The sequence below is a fragment of the Chrysemys picta genome, chromosome 1, assembly GCF_011386835.1.
Source record: "Chrysemys picta bellii isolate R12L10 chromosome 1, ASM1138683v2, whole genome shotgun sequence".
NCBI lineage: Eukaryota > Metazoa > Chordata > Testudines > Emydidae > Chrysemys > Chrysemys picta.
Genome location: NC_088791.1, coordinates 62,823,461 through 62,835,703, shown reverse-complemented (window position 1 = coordinate 62,835,703; position 12,243 = coordinate 62,823,461). Strand labels below are relative to the sequence as shown.

Here is a 12,243-nt window from a genome sequence, read left to right as displayed (position 1 = left end):
CAGCATCTGCGGCATTGTAGCACTTACCGAAGATGCTACCTATGACGACAGAAGAGCTTCTCCCATTGGCATAGGTATTCCATCTCACCAAGAGGAGACAGCGATGTCAATAGGAGAAGCCCTCCTATTGACATGGTGTAGATAGTGCTAAGGGTAAGTTTGGTATAACTGCATTGCTCAGAGGTGTGGATTTTCCATACGCCTGAGTGACGCCGTTATACCATTATAAGCGTGTGGTGTAGACCAGGGTTAAGTTAAGTGTTTTCATTAACAGTTGAAAAAGAGTCAGGTTTCTATGTCTGATGTATTGTTCCAGAGTTTTTCCTGCATTTAAGTGCAATATTTGTGCTTGAGAAGTAGGACCAATGTGATTTCCTGCTACTAATCATACCACAGATTGGAGAGTTTTAATTGTATTATTAAATAACCTCCATATAGAACAAGTTTTGCCTACTAGGTTCAAGAGAACAAATGTATATTCAAAATTTGGTTAATTGTGTAAGTTGTTTTCAGGTTGTCACACTGAAGAATGATACGAATACTGGAACTCCACTCATGATCTGCCCACAATTGCTGGCTGGTTCCACTAAGATGACGAGCAGTGAAAGTTGCTATTGACCAGTATATCACCATCATTAGACTTCAGAGTTAATACCAAACTGACGTGAATTGGGAGACTTCACACCTGTTTTTCCTCTTTCTACAAATTCAGATAACTCGGCTTCAGTCCACATTTTAAGATTCTCTGCAGTATTGGCTGAATTTTACAAAACCCCAGAAAAGTGCTTTTATGGTGTACCACTTAATTCCTGCTCATTTCAACCCGTTTCTTTTATTCAAAATTTAAGAAGTCACTGCTCTCTCATCACCGGATATTTTGTAAAAACTGGATACACCATTTGAAACAACTTTCACTTACTTAAGAGATTTGACAAATCTGGAAAAGAGGTAAGCTGTTCTGCTTCGTACTTTTGGACTAGTATGGCGAAGACCTCTGTGATCTAAGAATGCCATCTGCAATTAAAATAAAAATTTCAGTTTGTATTCATTGTACATAAGCAGAAAATTTAACAAACCAACAAAGTTTCAATCTATCTTTTTCAGAAAATAAATAAGGAACGAAAGACAAGTTCCCCAAACACAAAAAACCTTCCTAATATTTACTTTATCTAGTTGGAGAAAATAAAGTAAGAAGTTTTGTATGAATGATCAAACTTACTAAAACATTTGGAATGTGCTGAGGTTCAACAGTGAAAAATTTTTCATATCTAACCACCGTTTCAAAGAATTCCAGTGTCACTGATGTATGTTGATAGGCACTAACCCCAGATGTCACCAGCTGTAGGGAAAAAAGCATTAAGGAATTAGGATTAATCATTTACAGTGCATAACTACAGTTTAGTGAAGCACTGATAATCGTGATGAGCCTTTCATGTTAAAAGAAAAAACTGGTAGTAAAGAGTGAAACATTTAAGTAACTCTTACTGCTGAAATACTTACAGTTCGCATCATATCCTGCAAAGCACTTGCTTTTGAAATATCACCAGAGAAGTGAGCACCATGAGAAACAGGGAGAGCCTCAGCCAACATATACAGGAGCCTTATTGCTACTTCTATTTCCATAAACCGTGTAGCCTGCCAATTCCTATAAAATGGACACGAGATTATCCTTCAACAAAGGTCGCATTAGCCAATGGAGCTTCATGAAACACTCAAGCTACCAATTTTATTGCCAAATATATTTCCCAGTATTCTTGTGAAGTGCCTTGAACTGCCTAGCATGGAGAGACTACAGATGTGCAGTTTTCATTAAACATAGGAGCCCACAATCAGTTAAAGTTAACTAGGAAAAGGAAGACTATAAGAACACTGTCATCCTGAAATATTGGCCATTGGAGAGCATTATTTTTTACATATACAGACATGCAGCATTTCTTTTCACCATTATAGCAGTATCTTTGAAGCAGTAGAGGAGCATTCAACATGAATACTGTAGGTTTCTCATAGCTGCTATTTAGGATTGAGGAGGAAGACAAATTTGGTATGGGTTGAGTGTTTTAAAGGAACGCTTGATTATTGTTTTTCCCCTACGTTATCTATTCACACTGTGCCTTGATAGTGGCAATATTTGATGCAACTTCCACTGGCACCAGTCTATCACAGCTTCTCACTCCCTCAAATAGTTTGGTATTTTTCACTATTAGCTTAAAAAATATTTAAGCAGAAGGATATTTATCCACACGATGAAAAGGAGAAACTATGCAGTTACTAGATAATGGTGGTCCCTAAAGTGAGAGGATGGGGATAACCTTAAAGTTAGAGAGATGACACCTATTTTAGAGTCTAAGCCCTCATTTAATATAACAAACAGATCAAGAGGTTTTCTAGAAATCTGAGCCTAAAAGAATCAAGATTATTTTACTGCTGAAGACACAGCAAAATCAAATTGACCACTAAATTAAATGTAAAGAATGGTTGACCTGAGAGTTTTGACAAGGCCCGCATGAGAAATTTGTCATCCGTTATTGCATCAAGCAATTTTTCCTGGAAGTGCTATCTTTCTTAAAGCCAACTAGAAGAAATATAACTTACTGCAGTGTAGTGTTAAAAACTCTGCGGACTGAAGCCAATAGTAACTCTGGTGAGACCTGAGCTAATCTGTCCAACAATAGTTTCAGTTGTTTCCTGTATTCCACGAACATTGCTTCATCTTCACCCTGCAACACATAGATTCTTCATGTAATCCACATTTACACATTTAAGACAAACATCTGAAAATTACATCTTTAGAAAACTAAATTGTGATTAGTCATGATACAAAATAGATTACGAAAAGTTAATAAGATGACACGTACCAGTCATCTTATTTTCTTGTGTCTTAATGGCATGTGCCCTTTCCTTATTTTCTGTATAACAGTGACACCTAGAGGCCCCAACTGAGAACAGGGCACCACTGTGTTCAGGATACAGAGTAAGACAGTCCATACCCTCAAAATCGTACAGTTTAAATAGCCAACACAAAGTGAAAAAAAGAAAAAGGGCCTCCAGCCCACTCTTGCTTTCTACCCACTTGTTCTGTCCAAGAAAAAAGTTCTCCCTCAACTTTAAAATTAAGTCATACATCCCAAATGATTAAGTGCTGCTCATGGCAACTACTGCAAGCAGGCCAAGCCAACTCTTAGGTAGGCTCTTATATCACTCCCACAGTAGCATCCGAGAAATGGAGGCAAGGGAAGATGGACAATTATAAAGGTAGAATACTTTTTCCATTCTACTCAGCACTGGAGAGGCCTCAGCTAGAGTACTGCATCCAGTTTTGAGTAGTACACTTAGGGTGACCAGATGTCTGGATAAAATCGGGACTGTCCCTATATTTAACCCTTTGTCCCGCATCCCAATCAATGTATGATCAGGATGCCATTTGTCCCAATATTCAAGTAAGGAGGCAAGCGGGAGGGAGGCGCTGACCGCGGGAGTGCTCCGGGGCTGGAACACCCATGGGGAAAAATTGCAGCCAAGCTCCCACCTCCTTCCCTCCTTCTCTCGCCCCCCCCCACACGCCCCACTTCCCTGCTCCTCCCCCACTCCAGCGCTTCCCGCTCCCTAACAGCTGTTTGGTGGCGCTTAGCACTTTCTAAGAGGGTGGGAGAGGAGTGGGTACATGACACGCTCAGGGGAGGAGGTGGAGAAGAGGTAGGGCAGGGGCGGGGTCTTGGGGGAAGGGGGTGGAATGGGGGCGGGGCAAGGGCGGCGCAGAGGCGGGAGGCGGGCGAGCACCCACCTACCTGGCAGAGGGGAAGTCAGCGCCATAGGGGTGAGTGGCAGGTGGGGCTGAGGGGTGAAGAGGCGAGCAGCGGGTGAGCAAGTGGGTGGGGAGGCGAGCGTGGGTTGGGGGCTGAGGAGGGATACAGCAAGCCAGTGGCAGGCCGGGGGATGAGGAAGGGCACGGTGGTGGGGCCAAGCAGGGAGGGGGCAGGACCTGGTGCAGAGTCGGGGCAGAGCAGGGGTGGACTGTGGGCGGGGCTGATGGCAACCCAATGTGTCCCGATATTTTAGTGTGGTGATCTGGTCACCCTAACTACACTTTAAGAGATGGACAGGTTGCAAACAAACAAACAACAAAAAAGAGTCCTGTGGCACCTATAGGCTAACAGACGTATTGGAGCATAAGCTTTTGTGGGTGAATACCCACTTCGTCAGACACCGGACGAGTCCAGAGGAGAGCAACAAAAAATGATAAAAAGTTTAAAAAATCTGACCTTTGAGGAAAGGTTAAAAAACTGGGCACATTTAGCCCAGGGAAAAGAAGATTGGGGGGAGGGGAAAACATCCTTCAACTACATTAAGAGTTTTTATAAAGAGGACAATGACCAATAGTTCTCCACATGCACTGAAGACAGACAAATAGTAACAGGCTTAATGTCCAAGAAAAGGCGATTTAGGTTTGATATTAGGAAAGACTTTCTAACATTAAAGGTAGTTAGGTATTGGAGCAGGTTGCCAAGTGAGGTTGTGGAATCCCCAGGCTTGGCAGTTTTTAAGAACAGGTTAGATAAACACCTGTCAGGGATGGTCTAGGTATACTTGGTCCTGCCTCAGCACACAGGGAATGGACTCTCAAGGTCTCTTCCAGCCCTGTGATTCTTCCCTCTCATCAGCTTCCCAGTCCCTCTCCAACAAGATGCAAACCTGTCAAAACCACCTTCCTTCTTTAGCCAGCCTACTTAATCACACAGAAATTGGACCTCGTATTTCCCACCTTCCAGATAAAGCCAAGAGGAACCTCCACATAATTTCATTGCAAGAATCGCTCTTCTGAGGCTACAAAAAATGTTTTCCCCCGTCAGCACAGGATCTTAAACTGCTATCCTTGACTTCTAGCTATAGATTAAACCAAGTGTTCTTAAACTGAAGGTTGGGGCCCCTCAAGGTGTCGCGAGGTTATTACATGAGGGGTCGCAAGCTGTCAGCCTCCACCCCAAACCCTACTTTGCCTCGAGCATTTATAATGGTGTTAAATATTGTGACAGGTCAAGCCAGACAGCTACAGGAGGATGCTGCTATTATTTTTACACAACTGTACCCCGATTACACTCCCATATTGTACAATCAGAGACTGTCAAGTTAAGTTCCAAAAGAAACTCCCTATGTTCCTTTAGTGATTTTGATTAACTTGTCCAATAGTCAAATAATATAGATCAGAGTATCTGGCTTCCTGCTACCTGCAGCAGTCCTTTACAGACCATTTCTTTGGGGAAAAGGGCCCATTTTCCTTCAGAATAGCTGTAAAGGCTTCTGGGGACAAAAACATAGTGGTGATAGTAGCCACTTTAGTTGACCCCCTTGTATAATTTAACTACCAAGCTTTCACCCAATGTGACTGCACAGAGTGGCACATATAGTTACATTTATATATCTGGGTTTTATTATTAAACCAAGAATTCCCTTTTTATAAACACCACAACTGTTATTCTAACATTTTCACAACTGTTACTTTTAACATTTTTGTCCAAACAAATATTTCACATGAGTATCCAAAGTACCCTCCATAAAAACTTCAGAAAACAAAAGCGCAGAAAGGAGGGGGGATAGAAAGCAACCAATTAACCCATAAGAGTGCTTTTTTAAATTCCTGCCTGATCTTAGAGGTACAAGTCTGCATTTGTGTACAACACCCTAGGCTTAACAAGGGTGGAGCCAGGGCTATGGTTAAACCCAATTAATGCATGGAAGGCAGATCTATTAGCCCCAGGATAAGCAGGTCCCTTTTCCCTCGGTAGCTGACCAGGGGTTAATCTACGTTAATTAGGACACCTGGGGCCAATCAAGGGCCTGCCAGAACCTGTCAAGGGCCTGCCCTCCAGCCAGATAGGGGCAGAAGATAGGAGATGAGGGAGGAAAGCCAGCTACTGGAGAGCTGGGCAGTGCAGATGCTGACAAGCATTAGGAGAGAAGCCACGCAGGTACAGAGGCGAAGGAGGGGGAGAATCCCTGCCCAACAGGGCGGACGGCCCTTCCAGACCCCGGAGGTCTGAGGGATGAGACTCTGCCAGAGGGGAGAGACTGAACCAGGTATCTGGTCTGTTGCCACTATGCCCAGAGGGACTACCAGAGACTGAGAGGCTCACCTTCCCCCCTTCCTCCTCCCTCTATCAGGGAGGCTGGGAGGGACCCTGCTCCGACAGGGTGTGGACAGTAAACCCAGAGGCGTGGGGAAAATTCTGAGGAAAAAGGAATATCCAGACCGCCGCTAAATGGAAGTGCAGGACCAACCGAGGCAGAGAAGAAGCTTTGTCACAATATATATAAAAAAATTCTAATTTCTAAGATGGGGTCACATTCAGAGGCTTGCTATGTGAAACGGGGCATCAGCACAAAAGTTTGAGAACCACTGGATTAAATTTATTGTCTAATTCTGCAAGTTAGCTAGTTGGTCAAGAAACTAGTAACGTAATGAGATGCATTGAAAGAGGAGCTGCTAGTTAGGAAGTATTTAAGTATCTGAAAAAAATCCTTGTGTGGGTTTGAGATCCTCTTACACTATCATTTGGTTTCTTGCTACAAGTCTGAGTCTGACCCAAATGCAGTTAACTTACAGCTATTCAAGTTAATACCAAACAATTTGAGAGATCTTTGACTTGTACCAAAACCAGTATGCCTGTCTAAAAATTAGACACTGTTTTCTTTGTTCTTTGGAAATTCTGTATTAATTTGAACCACTGATCTGGAAACCCCAGTCATCTAATGTATGGTGTCACAAGGAACAATGTGCATGAGAACGTCAGTTTATGAGCTCAATTCAATGCACTAATTTAAAATCATACTTCAGTTCAGACAGATTATTCCAAAAATTCCTGTAAGTAGTTGTGACCCAAACACTAATTTTTTTAAGAGTATTCCCCCCATTTTGATACAAACAACTCTGATGGATGTTAACAGAAGATATGCTTGCATTGAGAGAATAGGTTTCAAATCTTATCCTAAATTTAAAAAACTAAATACACTGATTGGTATTCACAAATTTTAAACAAAGTTATCTACATGAATCTTAGGATTCCTCACTTAAACCAAACAACCTGTAATTTAAATTGAGATTCTATATTTACAAAAATCAAGTTTACCTAAATATGACATCTTACCTCATGTTCAAAATTATATTCTTCATCATAGGTCAACTTCTTCATAACGGCCAACATAATTGCCTATAGTCAAGAAAAGTTGATAAAAATTGGTCTACTCCAGTACTCCAACAAGTGATACAAAGCAATTGATAATTACATAAAATCCTAGCACTATACTTTGCAGTAAAGCAATCTGGGAAATATTTTAAAATGTAGTATCTGAAGTTTAATTACAAATTAATCCACCCTTGAGGTAGACTGTTCAAAGAGACTTAATGAAAGTGATGTTCCACAAGGTTTTTGTGAATCAGATAAATAACCAAATCTTCAGCTATAATCCAGTTTTTAAAAGCCTGATTTAATATAATTGACAGTGCTCAATTTCTAGCAATATTATCCAACTCACTAGTTCCCACATATAACCCATATGGTTCAACCCCAAAGTTTAAATTCCCACCACATATAGCTCCATCATATCTTCCATGGTGAACAATATAAATGTTGATGGGGGTGGGGGAGGGAAGGGAGAGAGAGAAGAGTATTTTTAAACAAGAACCTCCCCTAGGTTTTTCAGGTTTGTTTGTTTGTTTTTTCCCCTCCCCTTTTCCATTTCCATTTTTAGAACTTGTTATTCTGAGGTATTCAAAGTTTTTTTAAAAAAAATATTAGAAGTACTGTGCTCTAATTTCTTTGTGAATGAAACGCTATTCTAAACGATTACAAGGGAAATGACATGAACATCAAGGTTCTTGTTATGCCTATTAGAAAACAATCAAAACTGCCCAGAAGCCTATAGGGGAATGGGTAAAAAACTATCACTGGATATCCAAGAGGGGAAGGGTAAAGTTGTGCATTATTTTGTGAGAAAGAGGAAAGGATTTGATAGAATTAAGCAGCTTCTACAGTCAGACAGGGAACCTGATTATATGTTTTTATATGAAGCTGACTACCTTATCTTGTTTTTCTGTTAGTTTCAGTGGTAACCTGCCTTGATCTAATGAAACAGAACTGGAATGACAAGGACAAAACTGATAGGCTTGTTAGCTTTTCACTTTGGACACTGGGTGCTAACACTTGAGGAATACAGGTCTGTCTCATCTTACGCGCGGGTTCCATTCCGCGGTTAGCACATGGAGCGAAAACCAAAAACTGCGTATAGCCATAATCCCATTGAGTTCAATGGCAGGCGAAATTGCCCGCACTACAGGTATAGTATTAAAATTGTTGTTTTTCTCTTTTTGTTTTTGCCGACCGCGTAGTTGAAATCACGCATGTTAAATGCGCGTAAGATGCGACAGACCTGTATATTTATTTCTGAAGTGAACATATTATGTGTTGTGTTTTATTTCATCAGACCCTCCTTCCAAAAACTCTGAACTCCAAACCTCCCCACCCCCGCTTTTCTCCGAGTTGGGATAATTAAACAATGTAAAGAGAATAATCTAAAGTTCAGTTTGGAAAACTTCTCAGCTTGCCTATAGATACAAAATGATGACATTACTATATTATAGAGCGGGGTTCTCAAACTGGGGGCTGGGACCCCTGAGGAGGTCCCGAGGTTATTGCATGGGGGGAGGGGGGTCATGAGCTGTCAACCTCCACCTCCACCCCAAACTCCGCTTGCGTCCAGTATTTATAATGGTGTTAAATATACTAAAAAGTCTGTTTAATTTATTAGATCGCACTCAGAGGCTTGCTGTGTGAAAGGGGTTGTCAGTCAAAAAGTTTAAGACCCACTATTATAGAGCACACTTACTCCGGATACAAAAATTCCCAGAATTATGAAAAAATGGGTTCAAGTTACTAGAGCTGATTGAGAAGAAGAGAGCTGGAAAATCTGGGCTAAAACAATGTCCATCTTTATAAGCACAATTCGAAATAGATTGTAAATTTAACACTTTTATTTGTAATATGTTTGGTTAAATGAGGGCAACTCACACTGTCCCTAATGATAAGTCACGACAACTTTACTGATGCATGTTTTGAGACTAACATATGAAATAGGTAGTCTTATTAAAAAGGGAAATGTTCATATTTCTGAAGAGTTCTAAGGATCACATTTGCCAAAAAATAATGATACTTATCAAATTAGAGCTCTACTAAGAAGGAACTTCAACTAGTCTTACCTCTACATTAGCTTTTTGCTGGTCCGAAAGCACAGAGAGCTGTAACGAGACATTTCAAATGTTACCTCTCATCAAAAGTGATTTTGCACTTTATAATGGTTATAGCAATAACTATGTGCTTTTCTTTACAATACCGATACTGCTTGCAAGCAAGTATTTTTAGGAGAACACAAAACTTCATCCAATCTCATATCTCCAAAATTCTACAAACAACCATACATAAGCAGTATGTCCACAAACCAATAAACCAGAGCTACTATGTGTTAAAACAAAAGCTACCAAGTATTTTTATAACAAGTAAACTCCTTAAGAAACTTAACATGCAAAGTAAATGTTCTTAAGAAGTTAGGGAGAAAATAAGTTGCCCTATATATTTTTTTTTAATTACCTGTTTCAAGATGTGAAGGTAATCATAACAAAACCCAATAATATTAGAGGAGATATCATCATCTTCATGAATTAGTAGCTGCAACATTAGGGCCATTTTCGCTTCAATAGCTTGCAGGGTGTCTTGCGCACTCTTCATATCTCCACTCTTTACCAGTTTAGTCCAGCTAGTTATCAATGCTTGCCCCATTCCATTGACCAGCTTAGAAAATCTGGCTAGAAAATCCACATCATCTTCCTGTACGAAGAATAGGGATCTGATTAGAAATAGTAGCAAAAACTCAATGCTCCAACTCCCCAAAGCGGTATAGATTCATGGGCAGTGCTATGCATGGTCTCCTATAGGTACAGTGTGCCACGTAAGGAAGTAGCATATATGTTTCCTAAATTGACACAGTGGTTGCCTGGTTTGTTCTTTCCCTGATGGAATGGGGAGACAAAGATTAAAGCAATGTAAAAAAATATATTCACAAATGAGCATCACATTATTATAACAACCAATTCCCTCTCCCATGTTAGTCTCCCTGTCCCTTCTACTTCAAAATGAAAAGTGATCTTACTTATACATTTCACTCCCCTGAAATCTGTATGATTTTAAGTACACAAGCCCAAGTGATTTCTATGGGAAAAGTTCATACTCAAAAGTAATAAATAGCTGGCAGACTTTTTTTTTTTTTTTTAAAAAAAAAAAAAACACAACACCACACTATGATGAACTCTTCTCTTCTGAAGATAAACATAGCAGACATGTTTCTGTATTTGCAGAATCAACCCACTTCAAGTAAAATTGCTAGAAGACCTCTCAGAACGGAATGTGTTTATTGTCACCTTTCATTACATATATGAAATGTTTTACATATGTATAAAGCCATTCATTCTAAAGCACACACTGGATCAGGGTAGAGTAGTAGAGATCCTCTTTAGAGCAACTGAGGGAAGGTTTGCATATTGGAATCTCCCCATTCATCCTTGAAGCAGCGTAGAGGCTCTTGCAGCAGTTCCCAAACTGTGGGTTGTGATCCCAAATGGAGTGCAGGTCCAACGAGCCAGAATCAGCCAGCAATATTCCATCTGCCCCCAAATGTGTCCAGACGTGCTTCACTAATGTCGTACCAGAAGGCCACCATTTGACTTCACACATACAGTGCATGTAAGGCCATGTTTTGCAGAGGCCATTTTGTAAAATCACAGCCTCCTGACGCAGCGTTTGTGGACTAGGTCTGGACACGCTGGATTTGCAGATAGTATTTTGCCATTTGCATCAGCTGGCCGTGCAAGCATCCAGCTGAAAGACTTTAATCCAGAAGATCCTTATCTTATTAACAGAGTATCCTCTGTGCTTGAGTTGGTCGGAATCTGGGATAGCCTTTTCTGAGATGGGAATCTGCAGCGGCTTGCAAACTCCTTAATGCAGGGCCATATCTTCTTTTATGCCACTTTGAGTATCCTGCTGGTACTCAATAAAGAATCATTGTAAGTGACTGTGCTGCCCTACTATCACCACACAGGGCCTTACTAAATCCTGGCCTCATTTGCTTAACAGTGAATTCCTCGGATTTGTGATAAGAGGCACAATGGACTCATTTTTACACAGTATCTGCTTCAACCTCCAGCAGTAAGTCTAGTGATGCAGTTACGAACAAAAAAACCAAGAGTGCAAGACACATGCTTGCAAATATGACACGGCTTTCTTTGAGTAGGGCTTCACCAGTGTTTGTCAAGAATTAAGAAAGGCCAAAATGGCTGTTACATCACACAGTGTTAACTAGTGAAAGCTAGAAGCCTAATAAACTTAAATGACACTTGGAAATCCTTCACAAGGAACACACAGGAAAATCAAGGTCATTTTCCAGAACTGAAAAGAAGAACTTTTGCATCAACAAGTGGAATTCAAGAAAGCCATATTTGTCTCTGACCATGCTCAAAAAGGCATCATTTGAGGTGAGTTACCACATTGCATAGGCCAAAAAGCCTCACACAATCAGAGAGACTTGGATTTGACAGCTGCAATCGATATGGTGAAAAATGTGTGGAGAAAGCGAGGCAAACAAGCAAAGCCAGATCACTCTCCAACATCTCAGTGAAGCAAAGGATTGAGATGATAGCAGCAGATCAGGGAAAACATCTGAAAAAACACGTTTTTGCTCTTCAGGTTGATGTGAGCACAGAGGGTTATGATGCACATTTCTTGGTTTTTCTGAAATGCACATGGAAGGGTGCAATTCTCTAAGACTTTCTGTTCTGGGCCTCCATCTTTCCAGACACGAGATGGCATACTGAATGTTACATGCAAGACAAAAATATCCCATGTGATCATCTGTGCAAAATCCCATCATGCAGAGCTCCATCTATGGCAGGCCACAAAGCAGGTCTGAGTGCACAGGTAAAGAAAGTTGCTGTCTACTGTGTGGACTCACTGCATGATTCACAGAGAACAAAAGGCATCTAAACCTTTGAGTCCAGAGCTAAGTGAAATTTTGCAGCAGGTCTTGTCTATTGTAAACTACATCAAGTGTTTGCTTCTTCACACATGCCTTTTTGGAAAACTATGTGAAGACATGGGGTCTGATCATGATGTGACTATCCACACTGAAGCTTATTGGCTCTTG

The 12,243-nt window shown here is 40.8% G+C and overlaps 1 protein-coding gene across 4 annotated transcripts in view; it reads right to left on the bottom strand.

Moving 5' to 3' along the window:
* XPOT (exportin for tRNA) overlaps window positions 1-12,243 on the bottom strand; it is a 69,369-nt gene that overhangs the window by 23,615 nt on the left and 33,511 nt on the right. For all 4 annotated transcript variants that reach the window (XM_005303183.5, XM_065558096.1, XM_065558112.1 and 1 more), the window contains 7 exons: window positions 9,636-9,872; window positions 9,248-9,286; window positions 7,140-7,202; window positions 2,593-2,717; window positions 1,501-1,645; window positions 1,220-1,339; window positions 920-1,014 (listed from right to left, as the gene is read on the bottom strand). In XM_005303183.5, the coding sequence (XP_005303240.1) occupies window positions 920-1,014; window positions 1,220-1,339; window positions 1,501-1,645; window positions 2,593-2,717; window positions 7,140-7,202; window positions 9,248-9,286; window positions 9,636-9,872 (824 nt within the window). The remainder of the gene's footprint in view (window positions 1-919; window positions 1,015-1,219; window positions 1,340-1,500; window positions 1,646-2,592; window positions 2,718-7,139; window positions 7,203-9,247; window positions 9,287-9,635; window positions 9,873-12,243) is intronic.